Here is a 16,480-nt window from a genome sequence, read left to right as displayed (position 1 = left end):
CTTTTTAAATTCTTTTTAATCATCACTTTATACCAGGTACACAATCCAGCACTAATTAAATTGAATATCTTGTTCCCTTTACAACAGTAACGGAGCCCTTGCACCCACATAAAGGTCATCTGTGGGCAATCTGAAGTTTCCTGGATGTTCTTTATAACCCGATTCTAGGTTAACACGCTGCCTTTGTCTTGATTTTCCGTCATTCAGTCATCTGCTTTAGAAAGTGTCTTTATTTAAAATCCCGCAGCATGTTGTCTGACACTGTCCTGCTTTAAATAAATGAGTTCTCCATCTGTTAATGAGTTAATATTGAGGGTTAGAGTGACTGATGCTCTCTTTTGGTTCCATTTACACTGCTTTTGTGTTTGATGATGCTCTGCTAAACCTTCATATTGACTCAACAAACTGCCACTTATCAATTTTAGTTTTGGGATCCAGTAATGGTGGATGTTGGCTCATTTTCACAATGTCACAGCTAAGCCACTGCAATAGTCCCCCAGTGGTTTACTTTCGCTGTTTATTATGTTGCTGTTTACTTTTTTCTCACGCCGCTGAACAGATGTTTTATTTTTGAACCAGAGCTTCAGTGTTTGTAACAAGAAGCCCTTCAAATAACAATAATGAAAATAAAGGTTTCGTGTTTCACGCTAATAAGAAAACCGTAGTTAATTCTCATTTTTATGTGTCGTGTTTTGGTTTTAATCACACTCAAGGTCCTGTTATTATGATGTGAGATGCAGCTGATGGGTGAAAGCAGAAATAGTTTTTTTTGTGTCTGTTTCATAGAGGGATGGGCACATGCAGTATTCCTGCTGGTTTTCGTGCTGGATTAGCCATGGCTGGGCTTTGGGGGGGGGAGACGTACAGGGAGATGGTCTTGTGGGACAACTGGCTTCTCATTATCGTGTCTTCTCTCCTCCTCCTCCTTTCTCCTCGTTCATCTACCTTCCCCCTCCGAAACACATCCCGCCTCCCTCTAGCATCATCATCCTATCTGGACGTCTCCCCACAGAGTACCCCCCCTCCTTCTGCCTCCGTTCCCACATTACCCCTCTCTGCCTTGCTGCCAACGATGCTGGATAATTAGCTCCTCGGATCTGTGGGTGTGTCCGTGCGCATTGTGTGTCTGTAGCATTCATAATCAACGGCGTCGTCAGTGTCACCCTAATTACAATCGTCATTATCACAAGTTTAAAAAAAAAGAAGAAAGAGGTGATGTTCAAAGAAATCAACTGCATGTCACCACTTTGTGATACAGATGACACAAGTTGGAAACGCCGTCATGATGCATAACAGCACTTATTATGAAGCCCAGCCTGTTGTCGTGGTGGAGGAGGAAGAAACGGAATATGTGCACAGAGGAGGGGTGATGTAGTAGAGGTGCAGGACTGGCGGCATGCGGTAACAAGTGTTTGAATGTGATCTCAGTGAGAGACGGAGCAGAAATGATGGATGGAGAGATGGAGAGTGTGACACAGTGATAGGATCCTGCTGTAGAGAGAGGAGAGAAGCAGGCCACGGCGAACGGTGGGTGAAGGCAGAGAAAGAGCAGTGGCGGTGGTGCAGAGGTGTCGGGTCTGTGTCACGGTTCATTTAGTCGCTGCCTCTTCTGCCTGTGTGTGAGTGAGTGAGTGTTGATGCCACTACTCGAGCCTGTAGTCCGCCTCTTGAATCACCTCATTTATTCAGCTCAGACAGACTTTGGTCTATGAAGACGTCTTGAGTTTTGCACACTGGAGATGGAGGATTTTTTTTAATAACTTTCCTATGTTGTAAAATCATGCTTTACAATAAAAAAAAAAACCTTTTGCAAACTGTCTTACATTTTGGTACTATTGTACTGTTTTCAGAAGAAGGGCCTTTCTGCATGGAGTATGCATGTTCTCCCCATGTGTGCGTGGGTTTTCTCCGGGTTTCCTCCCACAATCCAAAAACATCCAGATCTCAGAATTTAGGCAAACTGGACACTCTAAATTGCACATATGTGAGAATGTGAGAATGGATGGTTGTTTGTCTCTATGTTGGCCCTGTGATGGACTGGCAAACTGTCCAGGGTGTACCTCGCCTTTCGCCCTATGTCAGCTGGGATTGTGGAGGATAAAGTGTTAGAAGACGAATGAATGAATGAATGAATGTACCTTTTGTGCTTGTAGCTCGTTTTGAAGCCTTGAGTTTGCTCATTTAGCCAGTGCCATGTTGAGGTTTTACACCTCCAACCAGGCGCCTGTTGGGACTATACCAGGTGTCAGTCACACTGGTGTCCACTCATATATCGTTTATTTTCCTTCAAATTTTTAAATCATTTACAAAACTGACATGATGTTCTATTGGAGAACCATTACCTCCTCCTCTGAGTACTTTAAGTCGTTTGTTATATTTGCTCTATCACTCACAGATAAGTTTACCAAAAAACTAATTATTAATTTACCTTTTACGCTGTCCTGTCTTATGCCTCAGGGTTAGTGCTGCATGATTGTGACCAAGTACAAACTATGTTATTAAATGACAAGTTGAAAAAATAATTGATGATGAAATAATAATAGTTATTATTATTATTATTTTCGGGCATCCTGTTCAGGATCCTCTGGATTTCTACAGACCACAGATACAGTGTGTGACATTTCTGAACCAAAATAACGTCACTTATTTATGTGTGAAGAAGGAAATATGGTTAATGATGGCCCAGGCAGCATTCACTGTCCAGGATGACATTTATTTTTTTTTAAAAGACAAACAACCGCACAAAACAATTTGTTGTCACCTCCCTGACAAGCTGCTGTGGACATTCTAATAATACTGCGCACCCTCTATAGTTATAAAGGTGGAATGAATGTCACAAGACCTTTCAGGTAGAAGGACGTTACAGAAGCGTTCGTCGCATTAAATCATCTGGATTTACGAGAGAATGCGTTTTCATGTTGCTTCTCCAATAGACTTTCCCCAAACAAAGCACAACCACAGATGCGCCTGATGAGAAAACGAACAAAAACCACTCCGATTAATTATTAATTTAGTAAGAATGACGATCCAAATGCGGAGCTCAAAACACACACACACACACACACACAAAATAAGGAAAAACAGCAAACTAAACGGCAGAATCCAAAATGAAAGTGTGGCACAAAGAAGAGCAGAACACATAACTAAACAAAACAGGAGCACGGCACACAATGAACAAGGGAGACTAAACAAATGAGGGACACGCGTGAAACAGTGGAGGACGGGGTAAAAAGAGTGAAGAGTGGTGACATTCAGTCTCCCTGCTTTGTTTCCTGTGGTCTGATGTATGAACTCAAGCTTTGATTTTTGTTTTACATCATAGTGTGCGGTTGTTGTAGTGGTTAGCACTCTTGCCTTTGCAGCAAGAAGACCAGGGTTTGCGACCCGGTCAGAACAAGGGCCTTTCTGCATGGAGTTTGCGTGTTCTCCCTGTGTGTGCGTGGGTTTTCTCCGGGTTCTGCGGCTTCCTCCCACAGTCCAAAAACATGCAACCCTCATGTGGAGGATAGAGAGGGAGAAGTTTGAGAGTTACTGCATGTGCATCTGTATACACTGTGTGTCAGGTGTAGTGTGTGTGTGTGTGTGTGTGTGCTGGATTAAGTGGACAAAGAGGAGGATGTAGATCTTGGTGGTGGAGGTAGAGGAAGGGAGATCTGGAACGGGCAGGTAGCATTCACTGAATGGACCCATATGTATCCTAGCAACAGGCTGGTTTGGAAATGCAACGGAGAGATGAACAAAGGGAGAGCCCACAAAAAACAGAGGGAATCTGTGTGTGTGTGTGTGTGTGTGTGTGTGTGGAAGAGGCTGCTAATAACATGGATGGAGGCAGTGGAAGTGCAGCAGGTCAGAGGAAATAGATGGGTAGTTGGTTAGAGAAGGAGGTCTCCATTTAGTGGAATATCGATATGCATGAGACAAAGACCAGGAGATACACCGCACGCATCAGGGTTTCACACAAAGCCACGATTTAACAACTAAAACCAAATGTGTTTCCATTTCATTCACACGTTACTTATTGGATCCGAGTGTAATCCAGCTTACCTTACATTCCCACTCTGACACTCTCAGCCTGAAGCCAGTCTCTTTCTATGTAAATCTGTAAAAGTGGGTTACACATACAGTATGTGGTTAATTAGAAAAGAAAGAAGTGGTGGTGTGCGCAGTTTTGTTTTAAAGTATAACTTCTGAAAACTTCCACTCATAATTACATTTCTGTCTCTTTTGCTCACGTTTGCAAGAACAAAACGAGAGAAACGCTTAATTACGCCAAGTCTTTACACATGTAAACACATACAGCGTGTGTGGAATACACTTTTAAAATGAAGGTTCTCCTGAACCCTAAAGTCGTTTGTATGCAACGCGGATATATCAGGTCAAAGTATAGAGAAAAGAATGTGGGAAGAAAAATGACAGTTGTCTTCAAACTGTGTTGTGAGACGCGATGGAAACAGGTCATGAGGTCTGTTGTGGGTGAGCGAGAGAAAACCCCCTCTGAGGCAGAAGTCGTACGTTTTAAAGAAGTAGAGCTGAGTTTTTAAGGACGATTTGTGTGTGTGTGTGTGTGTGCGTCTGTGTGTGCTCAAGCTGTGGTCATGGGGGAATCGCATGCAAGCCAGTGTTTGAGTGTTTTACTCTACGTTGTGTTTGTGTCTTCAGTCAAGTGTGTCTTGCAGATGGGCAAGCGCCCCCCCACCCCCCCACCGACTTTGACCCTCCTGTTTTGCAGATAGGATGTGGGGGTTGCTGTTTGTGTGTATATGTGTGTGTGTGTGTGTTCGATGCATGCTGTTCTGTCTTGTCTGCTGTGCCTTAAGGTGTCGCCTGAGAACGCAACACACACGCACAGACACACTCCCACCCTCGGCCCATGGCCTACGTGTGTCTGTGTGTCTGTGTGTGTGTGTGTGTGTGCGTGCTGTCACATAAGCTACAGTCCTGGGCCACTGATGTGCCCTATAACTGCAAGGAGTGGAGAAGGGGGAGGTCCAGAGGTTGTGTGTGTGTGTGTTTGTGTGTGTGTGTCTGCCCTCCTGTGATGTTGCCAGTGAGAGTTAAAGGGCACATTCTGCAAAGACACATCAGAAAATAACTACTCTGAGGCAACAACAAAGCATTGATTCCTCATGATACGGTCACATGACATACCTCATCTTTCATTCATAATTAGAATGAAAGAAAAGGAAAGTGATGTCATCGTTGTCATATGACTGTATCTAGATAAGTTTAGATATACAGTAGTTACTTAGACTAATTCTGCACTGTGTAAATTGTGGTCACATCTCTTTTTAGAGGTTAAAGCTGCCGTCAAAAGTTACTGGAGGGGATGAAGGGACGAGGGAGGGAAGGTTGAAGCTTTACGTAGCTTTCTTCCATCTTCAGGATACTTTCACACATGTCTTGTCACGTTGTCTCCTGGTAATCTCTGAAGAAAATCCTTTAAAAATTCGGCTAAATTTATTAGATGGTGTTGGTGAAGGATGAACAGGCCACTGCGACCTCAGATTTTTTTTCTTTTTTTTCTTTTCAAATCACGTCCTTGTGCCCGCATCGAACACGGAAAACTACGATTATATTAAAATGATTTTTTTTTTCTAGTTTTGAAGACCCCGGAGAGCTCTTTACATATGAGGTCACACTCACCCATTCATACATACTTCCATTCACACACTGAATGTTCTTGTCCAAGGACACTACAAAAATGCCCAAACCATCCTCTCAGCCGCCTGAGCCACATCGGCCCGTTGTATGGAAGAGCACAAAGCCCTGTCCAGATGATGGAAAATATTGATGTTAAAAGTTAGTCATTTGTGACACAATAATGTAAACGGTATATTTCAGCTTTTGTATCACACAGCCCTGATAATGAACTTGTTGCACACAATTGCATCTATTTAATGAGTTGTATCACCCCTTTGTTGTAGATCGTGGAGAGCATTTCCACAGCAACCAAACACTGTTGGACGGTCCTTGACATAACATGCAGCGTGAAAAGAATCTAATATTGGCAAAAGAGATGTTCTCACACAATTATTCACTTAATATCTGCAGATGGAGTCAAGGTTGTGGGTTCAATTCTGGGTTTCTCTACATACACAGTAAATTAACCCTGAAGTAATATCAAGTTGTGTGATATGGTTGAAAGTATGTCTTATTGTTGGGGGCTCCTTTTTTCCAAGTTCAAAACAGTAATTCTTGCACAAATTAAAAAGCACCCAAAGGGTTGGAAACGCTGCATGATTTGACATTAGCATCACATTTCTATCAAATAAACAAAGTGAGATTTTTAACCAGCAATTTTCATATCATTTACATTTTTGTTTGACTATATCTCACGTATTTTTCCACTTGAAATCGAACCCAAACCCACACAACTTTATAGCCAAATTTAAGTAAATGTAATCATCTGAAACATTTTTATTTCTTCCAAACACTTTACATACATGTTAAAAGACAGATTTTAGTCGGACTAAGACAATAATTTGGCTAATTGACTAAATAATTGACTAAAATCGAGCTAGTCTTAGTCGGACTAACATACGTGGATAATGCGATTCATAGTCCGATTACTCCTGCATGTATACGCTTAATCGGACTGGAGTCAGACTTGGCATTCTGTCAACTTGCCTCCCCAGACTTTGACCGCTTCATCGTCATCTTAATTACAAGAGTCATGCTCGATCAAATCTGTATCACAATTAACATGTACAGCAGGTACGAAACATACAGAACCACAGCATGATCCATCTCACTGTCCATCTTGCCGTTCGCGGGTTTGTTTTTCTCTGACGTAAATGTAAACAGGAAATTCAATAAGCGCTAGCTTATATAGAAATACAGCGCCACCTACGGAGGTGGAGTCAGATGTACACGGCCAATAAATTGATTTTCTCCACTTTTATACTGGAACTCGGCAACTTGCCGTCTTAGTCGGACTACGGCCTTAGCTTGATTAAACTGTGCATTGATCACTGAGCAGACAATGGAACAGAAAATGAAATGAACCCATGGAAACTCGTCAGCACGAAACATCAAAGTGAAATTAGATGACTTTACTTGACAGGTTCATGGAATCGTAACAGAAAAAAAGTTAATACAAATTCATGCCGTCACAATAGTAATCTCAACATATTTTCTAGTACTCATTGTTCTCCCACCTATAGCATCAGCAGCTTGTATCCATCTCCCTGACTCCCTTTTCTTCCCCTGCTTCACACCTTCCTCTCTGCCTGGCAGTTATAATGGCATTGGGGATGGGTGGGGGTAGGTGGGGGGTGCACATTAGTAACATCCCCTCTGTGATAAGCTGCAGCTGGTAACCGTAGCAACACCTATTACCTGCACCCCGAGACATGGGGGTGGAGAGAACGACGGAAAGAGGTAATGGGTCAAGAGATTGTGTCCCAGTTGTATGTGTGTGCGCGCAACGTAAAGGTTTTAGTTCATTGACTCTTCATTAGCTGCTCTACATCTGGTAAAGGCCACGCTGGGAGCACTTCTCTCGAATAATGAGCGCACACACACACACACACACACACACACACACACACACACACCTGTCACCCCTGTGGTCTCCCTCACACAGTCACAGTGTTGTAGGCACCCTGCCTCCTGTCACCTGGATATTTCCCACAGTTCACACTCAAATGCAACAGGTTGTTTGTGATGTGAAAGTGACAATGTCTAATCCAGACCTCACGGTTGAAGTCACTCAACATTCTCTTCATACATAATTGTGTAGAAATGTACATGAATGTACTTTATGGAGATGTTATATATCGCCCTACCCTGTCATCATGATGTTCTACAAAAACACTGGCGTCATTCAGTGACATAACTCCGGAATTGAAGGGCGTGTGAACATTAGACATTCCTGCAGAGGATGCAGGGAGAGGGAGCATGGTAGTGAGGGCAGGGCAGACTGCTGTGACCAGACAACAGGGACTGATGGAGAATAGGAGACACGGCTCCCTTCGGTCATCAGGGCCAATGTGAAATCACTCGTCCATAAGATGAACGAATGAGGAATCAGGGACCGCTGTGTGTTTCACCTCATAAACACTGGCTGCGTGAGGACACTGGTGTCCGTTACAGGGCTTCTTGTTGCTGAAGACGATCTTGGGTTGCATCTTCTCAAGATAACTTCTACCTCATTTGTTGCCTCTTTAGGAGCTTTTACTGGTATAAACACAGACCTTGTCAGGACCAGTTGTCTTCATGAAGACCAAAACCTGGCCCTAATGAGACAGAACCTTTTCTATAGCTATGTGTAAGGTTATGGACTAGATGTGAACTGAGGGGGACTTCAAATTGTGAAGGGCAGCATTACAACACTTATGGGTTACCCTAACCCTAATCCTATGGTTAAGCTTAGGTTAGGCTGTCAACATGAGCGGATGTCAGTGCAGTGTCCTAAGGAGAGTGTGGGACTGTGTGGTCAGCTTTCATTGGTTACCATAGTACTAACATGTGTGCTACTAGTCTGCAGCTGAGGAAGAGGTGTGTGTGTGTGTGTTTTTGTTTTGCAAAACAACTTCTCATAATCTAAATGATTAAACACTAATCATTTAGAAAATATGTTTGAATTTGAGGTTTGTGGGTTGTGGGTTCATAGACACAAGATTGTGTTTCTGTGACCTGCTGATCCAATGACACATGTTGAGCTGTCCGAAGAGTAAGGAAACACTTCCCTCCCCTTCCATTATCCCGCCATCTCTCCTCCTCCACATCCTCCTTGTCCTCCTCCCCCTCGTTCTCTCAGAAACTCATATATTGGTTTCTCTTCTTTGCTTTTGTTTCTGTGACTAACAATCACATTCTTACTTTCCCCACCCTGATTATTTGTGTTTTGTTTTTATATATTTATGTGTATGTATATATGTGTGTGTGTATATATGTATATATACATATATATACATTTATATGTATATATGTGTGTGTGTATATGTGTGTATATATATATGCATATATTGATATATACAGTATATACACGTGTGTGTATATGTATATATATATATATATATATATATACTGTATATATATACATACACATATATATATATAAACACATATATGTGTATATACATGAGGGAAGTTGCATGTAATCTACATTTTTAAGTTTTGGGGACTTGTTGAGAAAGTAATTCAGCTATTTGAGAGAAGTGTGAATGTTCTCCCTTGAAATGTAGACGAGCCTCCTCTTCGTGCTGCTTTCTGCCAATGAAACAACGATAAACAGTTAGAGGCGTTGCCTGTCGAGTCTTTACAGGTCATAATGTAACAGAAAATTAAATAAATAAATAAATGAATATGTTCTCCCTGTCTGTGTGTGTTTCCAGTGCGTGGACAGTGTGTCCGGCGTGGACTCGTCCCTTAAGCGCGTGGCAGTGGTGGAGGATTTCTTTGACATCATCTACGCCATGCATGTGGAGATCAGCGCCGACCCAGGGAAAGCACCAAAACATGCCGGCCAGAAGAAGACCTACAAAGCTGTGAGCATGATTTCATACTCTGCCTTTTTATAAAGAGGAAGGACGCACTCGTGAAGATCTGTGCAACAATTTATTCTTTATTTTGAATAATGTGAAGAAAAACCTTCAAAGCCCCTGCTGCTGCCTAAGTAGTTTAGCACTCAGAGCAGTTTATTCAGAATTGTTGTCCAAGAACAGAGACTATTTTTATGCTTCTGTACCATGACAGCTGTGGCAGAGACACGTTATTTGGTTTAAAAACTTAAAATTAAAATATTCAAACAAACAATTGAACGACTTATAAAAACTCTGATTGAGAAAATAATTGGCAGATCAGTTACATGAGAAAAAATATGTATCTTGTTCTAAATCTCCAATATCTCAAGGTTTAATTTATATAAATCAATAAAATAAAAAATACATTTGAACAGTGATATAAGAGAAATGTGGAAACAAAACTTATTACTTACTGTTTTTCAGGAATTTTGTTTTTTCTTTCTTCCTTCAGTTTCAGTTTCTCACAACTTCCCCTGAAATTAAACCTAGCTCTTAATTTTTGAAAAAATGCAGCAAGAGATTTCCTTTCTCAGATTTTGAAGTCTATGGCTCACAAAAAGCAAATAAATGATGCCGCTGAGCTGCTCTGCTGTCAGCTGCTGACATCGCCCTCTCGTGGTTTAATAGAGTAAATGCAGGTTCTACAGCTTTAGAGGAATGAATTCTCACACTTCCTCCTCTTTATCAATCTGAATATAGGTTTAAATATATTCATTTTGCCTTTTTATTTCATTGTTAAAATTAGATTTGTTTTTATTTGTTCTGTTAGGCTCTCCTGCTCTTTCCTTTTATAATTAAGTGTATATGCAGTTATTAAAGCCAGGAGCTAGTGTGTCATGGCTTCAGGACTACAGGTCACAATAGGCTGTGAGTGACATTTGATATTGCTTTATCACAGAATCACACAGAATCTGGTTTCCATGACTTCAGAGGACATTACATTGACTTAGGGGAGTTACTCTAACCTTTACTATATCTACTACTGGCCTAACCTTAACCCTATCCATACAAGACGCTTCACATTAAATGTAATAATTTACATAATGTGTTTGCTTTATGTCCCCACAGGGAAGACAAGTCCCCATAATGTGACTGTGTTAACAGATTTAGGTCCCCACAACATTTTTAATACCTGAAACACTCACACACATAAAACTTCCACCCACCCACACACACACACCCACCCACAATGGCTAGTTTCCATTCTATCCTTCCTTTGGTTCTGTTTTCTTGGATTAATGTTTGATATGTGCATATGCTCATTCAAACACGCCCACAGGTTGGTACAGTCATATTTGCAGCTTCATTGACTGCAGGTTTTTTTTTGAGTTAGTTAGTTAGAAAAGCAGCAGCCTGTCTCATTATTATGGGCCAACTATTTATATATCATAAAGAGATACGCAAACTGAAGTTTCTTCTCTTTATTGATGTACTCTGACAAACGGGATTCGACTCTGGTTGAAATGTGTGAAATGACTCGCATTAATGAAAAGATGCATTGAAAATAAGGTCGCTTGTTGTCACCTGAATGAATCTTATCAATCTTAAATCATATTATAAAATGTATTCAAAAGCGTATTGCAAATGTATGCACAGTTCTTATAGATACAACTTAAGAGGAAGAGACATTCACTTTACTGAATTAAACATGAATTTGTTCCCAGTAAATGTATGTGTGTGTCTCTCACTCTCTCCCTCTTCAGATTGCAGAGACGTACGCCTTCTTGCCCAGAGAGGCTGTGACTCATTTCCTGATGAGCTGTGGCGAGTGTCAGAAGAGGATGCACATCAGCACTACAGGACAAGACTACAAAGGTACAATCACAACGCTGCAGCACATGTCCAAGTCCAACTCCTTTTTTGTGCTTCTCCATTAAAAAAGAAAAAAACAAAAATTTCAAATCATGGCGTCCTCCTGTGGCTTCAGTTCACAAACAGGTGGAAACGATGGGAGACAAACCCCCTTTCACGCTTTAAATTTAAAGTTTAAACAGTTCATTGGTTATTGAAATAGTTGCACATTTTCTTTTTGAATGTAACCCTCAATAATAATCCATTAATAAAAAAAAACTAATTTAATCTCTTTATTTAGGAATAATTTTTGTCTTTAAAATGTGATTGTTGCGCAACAGGTTTGTCTATAGTCAGTTTATCAGTCCCTCAGTGGAGCACGATTAAATTACACCATAAGATTGTGAATCACATTGATTATCTGCACATGTTTACACAACTGTTACTGTTATGTTTGTCAGAACCAATAGAGTAAGACACTGCTTTTGTCCCGTTTTGCACTTGAAAACGTGTTGTTTCATGGTTCCATCTAAGAAGTGGCATTTTCTTTCTTCTTTAGTACATATACACTTGATAAAGAGTGCTTAAGCACGACTGAACTTTGCTGTTGAAATGGTAACAAACCCGTTTTGACTGAGCCTCTAATTGCCACATGAAAAAAACAAATAGTGAGATACATGTTTCATTGTACTCCAGCCCCCTCACTTGCCAACCCTGCCAACTCCTTTACATATTTTCTGCAGCTGCATGCGCCGGGAAGATTCCTACACTGCATATTTTTCCTCCCTTTTACCCGTCCCTCATCCTTCCTCCCTCCCTACTCCTGCCACACATCTTTCCATTCCCCATTCAGCTCACCCACCCCTCTGTGTTCCACCCTTCCTCAAAGCATCCGAGCCACTGGTCGCCATATTCTGCTTCCAGCTCTTCTCCTTCTATTTTCCTTTCTAACATCCATTTAGCTGCCTCAGGCTTACTGGCCTGTCTCTGAATATCTCTCCTTTCTCCCTTTTACCCTACTCTCTTGCCTCTTCTAGCCATCCATATACCACATGTCCACCCCCCCAACCCATTTTTATCTCCTTGTGGCTCATTAAACAGAGGAGTCATTGGAGTGTCCTGTCTCTCTCCTCAATTAGCCTAATTAATGGCTTTGTACAAAGAAAATAGCCCAGGAAACAAGCTCATTTTCCAGAGTTCAGATCGAGACGGGGAGAGGAAACAGTGCTATTCGGAGGCTGGGGGGGGAGACACACTCAAACACACAACACAAAGAGAGAAATGTCGAAAAGGGACACATTAGGAATGGGAGTCAATTTAGTGGACGACAAAGAAGGTGTCCTTCAAAGAAAACAAAAGGAACATATGTGGACAAGGTGATGCCTTCGAAAACAGTGCAGTAACATTGTTCTTCTTTTGATATTCTCAAAGAGAAGTAAGGGACGTATCAAACATAATAATTTCCTTCTGAAAAAATCTCAAGGGGTACGCGGTGGTGCATGTGGCAGGCACTGTTGCCTCACGGCAAGATTGCCGGTTCATATTTTGGTCCGGGCCTTTCTGTGTGTGTGTGTGCATGGCTTTTCTTTGGGTTCTCCGGTTTCCTCCCACATGGAGAGAATAATTGGACACTCTAAATTGACCGTGTGACTGTGAGGGTGAGTGGTTGTTCGTCTCTATGTGTTTGCCCTGCGGTGGGCTGGTGACCTGTCCTGGGTGAACCCCCCCCCCCCCCCCCCCCCCCCGCCTTTCACCCTATGTCGGCTGCCCGCAACCCTCATGTGGAGGATAAAATGGTACAGCAATTAATGAAAGAAAAAACATTTGTAACATATGTACTGTGGACATTTTTTCATTCTCTCCGTCATTAGCATGTCTAATTTTTAATATTGCATAAGCCTCCATTCGCCTTTTTACTTGGAGAAGTGTATGTATGATGTTGATTCTATATGTAATAGAAATGATTTAATTAGAAGACGCAACAAGCACGGAAATCACTCACGCACACACACACACACACACACACACACACGCAGACTATTCTTCTTAGCACACTGTTGTTCCTAACCTAATCTTAGCCCTAAACAGTTCCTTAAAAGTGAGGTTCTGCCTCATTAAGACCAGGTTTAGGTCTCCATGAGGACTACTGGCCATGACACGGTCAGTTTTTATTGCAGAAAAGGTTGAAAATTGCCGAGGTCCAGCCTCTCGTATACACACACGCACATACGCAGTGATACACTCATACACTGAGCCTGCTGCCTGTCTCAATTAAACATAGACCTTGTCCACGCTGATTAATTGCATTTAATAATTCACAGCTGAACTTTAGTGATGGAGAGATAGGGGGATGAGGTCTTTAGGTGTGTGTGCGTTTGATCGTGTGTGTGTGTCTGTGTGAGCGTGCATGCACGTGTGTATGAGAGGCTGAACCTCCACAGGGTAGGAAGGCAATTAGCTGCTCTCTAGTGTGTCAGTCACTACTGACAGAAGACATGCACGCACACACACACAGACAGTGGTTTGGTATTCTTTGTGTGGACACTCAAAGACATAATACATTCCCTAACCCCTTACCCTAACCTTAACCATCACATCTAAATGCCTTACTCTTACCCTAACCTAAACATAAACATAATTCTTACCCTAAAACCACGTCTTAATCCTCAAAAAACCCATTAAAATTGCCTACTAAAGACATGTACACACACGCTCACACTGTTCAGGACCTTTTCTGGCGTAAACACTGGCCTTGTTGGGACCAGTAGTCCTCATTGTGACTGAAACCTGGTCCCAATAAGGCACAACTCATTTCTGAGAAACTACTTTAGTCTAAAGCTAAGGTTTGAATGGTGGTTAGATTAAGGTTAGGGTGTTGGCTTAACTGGTTATGGTTAAGGTTAAGAATAAATGCTTTGTTCAGGCTGTCCACATAAATGGAAAGAAACGGAGAGAGAAAGCATAGCAATATTGACGGCTCACAATGTTTGTTTTCATTTATTTGCTGCACATTTAAAAAAAAAAGATGGTGAAGGTGCTGGGGGTTCCGGTCCAGTGTGGTTCACAGTGTCATGCTGAAAAGCACACAGAAGCTTTGTGTCTCTCTAACCAGTCAGTTATCACATAAACACACACTCACTGTCACTTTCTCATCTCCCTGTACAACACTATCCATCACCGATCAATGACGACGGCCTTCTCTGTTCTCCTAAGCCGTATTGATCTTGTGCCGTGTATTCACGTGAGACGCGGCGTCCTTAATGAGGTCAGTAGAAAAATCATAGCGCGACATGTTGACGGAGACGAGGAGGTCTGTTTGAGATGCTCAGAGAATAATCTGTTGTTTCCTTATCAACTAGGTTTCAATCAAAGACATGAATGAAAGACATGGTGGGGAAAAAAAAACTGCACCACATCCTCTCACTGGTCCTCTTTGTCTGCACCCAGCACTGGAAGGTCCTCTAGTGTTAGCTCTCTGACAAAACACGCCAATAGACAGCACTAACTGCTGCTTTTAGAGATGCTGTGAGCTCAAGAGGGAGATAAAAGTATAAATATATTGTCGTCAGGTTGTGATGCCTGGATTAATATCACAAGTTTTGGCTTGATAGGATATTTCTAGCTGGCAGTTTGTTTTGTTCTTAGCACATTTTTTTTTGCTCACATTTTGTACTGTATGTGATGTTGTGTGTGTGTGCTCTGATGTTTTGTTGAACTTTGACATGAACCGTGCTGATCATTGTGAGTGCAGCCACGGGCTGAAGGCTGCAACTGATTATGGATGACCGGACTGCGGAGGTTCTTTTGACATCAAGGTTGTAGGTTATGAAGGCAACTGGACTTAAGCTTAATGGAGAATGTTCACCTCACACCTTAAAGGCTTTTTCACTTCCCTGGGGGGAAAAAAAAACAAGACCTCGAAGAACTGAAAATGTTGTTCAGATGATAGTTGAGGAAGATGTAGGAAAAATCAAAGATGATAGAAATGTAACTGTGGGTGGACATTTCACAGATAATAATACACATTTTATCATAAATAACTATAAATAAAAAGAATACACACACATCCAAATATGTGTAAAACATGAAATTTAAGTAATTTCTATTCAGAATAAAAACATACATCTTTTTAGCATTGTAGACATATTTGTACATATTGTATGTATCATTGAAAGCATTAATATTATTAATAATAAAAATAATGATTACAGTCAGTAATGGGGCACAAATGGGACTCAAGTGGCTGCAAGTGAATCCGTCATGAGCTTTAAAGTAATCAGTAAATGCTTAAATTCAGCTAAAACAAGGATAATGTGTTCTTGTCTTCTAGTGTTGGTTAAAACTCACAGAATTTTAAACAAGCTGAAGGTTTTGGACGAGTTTTCGCTGTGTGTGTGTGTGTGTGTTCAGACATCCCAAATCCTATTTTCATGAAAATAAAAATCCTCTCCTCTCCTCTCCTCTCCTCTCCTCTCCTCTCCTCTCCTCTCCTCTCCTCTCCAGAGAACGACAGGCCGAGCTCTCTGGTGTCGGAGGTGATAGACTACAACATGCCTCTCACCACCACCTACATGAAGCAGATGAAGCTGCAGTGCATGAACAACAACAAGGTACGTGAAGAGACTGCAGCCGAGCTGTGAGTCAAACAGCAGAGCTGCTGTATCTCATCTGGACTCCAGTGTGAGGCTGTGGTCACTACTGTGTGTGTGTGTGTGTGAGAGAGACAACAAGAATTTCCTTGAGATAAAGTAAATCTTTAAAAATAAAAAAAAAACCACAGCAGGCTCTCTTTTGTGCACTGGAGAATGGTCTGTGACAGGTGTGTGGGAGGAAGCCAGGACGTCCACTATTACCATGGAAGGAAGAAAAACTCCCACACGTTGTATCATACTCACAATTAAAACACTGTAATGAACAGAAACATCAGTGTTTCAGCCTGAAGATCACTGAGGTCAGTCGACCAAAAACATTTCTTCTTATTAAGTCGGAGACAGAGTTATCTTAGGTATATACAGAGTGTATAAGTGCAAAATAATTAATAAAAATAAAAACAGGTAGGAGGATCAAGACAAAGACAACATATTTCCGTGTATATACTGTATATAATTAATTAGTTATTCCATTTGTCCTACAGACAAAGGAACTGTACAACAAATGTTGGG

The 16,480-nt window shown here is 41.4% G+C and overlaps 1 protein-coding gene across 1 annotated transcript in view; it reads left to right on the top strand.

Annotated features, from left to right (window-relative positions):
• Positions 1-16,480, top strand: part of LOC131468009 (nucleolar protein 4-like) — a 100,402-nt gene that overhangs the window by 13,007 nt on the left and 70,915 nt on the right. Inside the window, exons 2-4 of the mRNA XM_058641829.1 lie at positions 9,339-9,491; positions 11,231-11,342; positions 15,822-15,928. Coding sequence (XP_058497812.1) covers positions 9,339-9,491; positions 11,231-11,342; positions 15,822-15,928 — 372 coding nt within the window. The remainder of the gene's footprint in view (positions 1-9,338; positions 9,492-11,230; positions 11,343-15,821; positions 15,929-16,480) is intronic.

Source organism: Solea solea, chromosome 11 (genome assembly GCF_958295425.1).
Source record: "Solea solea chromosome 11, fSolSol10.1, whole genome shotgun sequence".
Classification (NCBI taxonomy): Eukaryota; Metazoa; Chordata; class Actinopteri; order Pleuronectiformes; family Soleidae; genus Solea; species Solea solea.
Note: the sequence above shows the minus strand (reverse complement) of the source record. Positions and strands in the feature narration are given on the sequence as shown.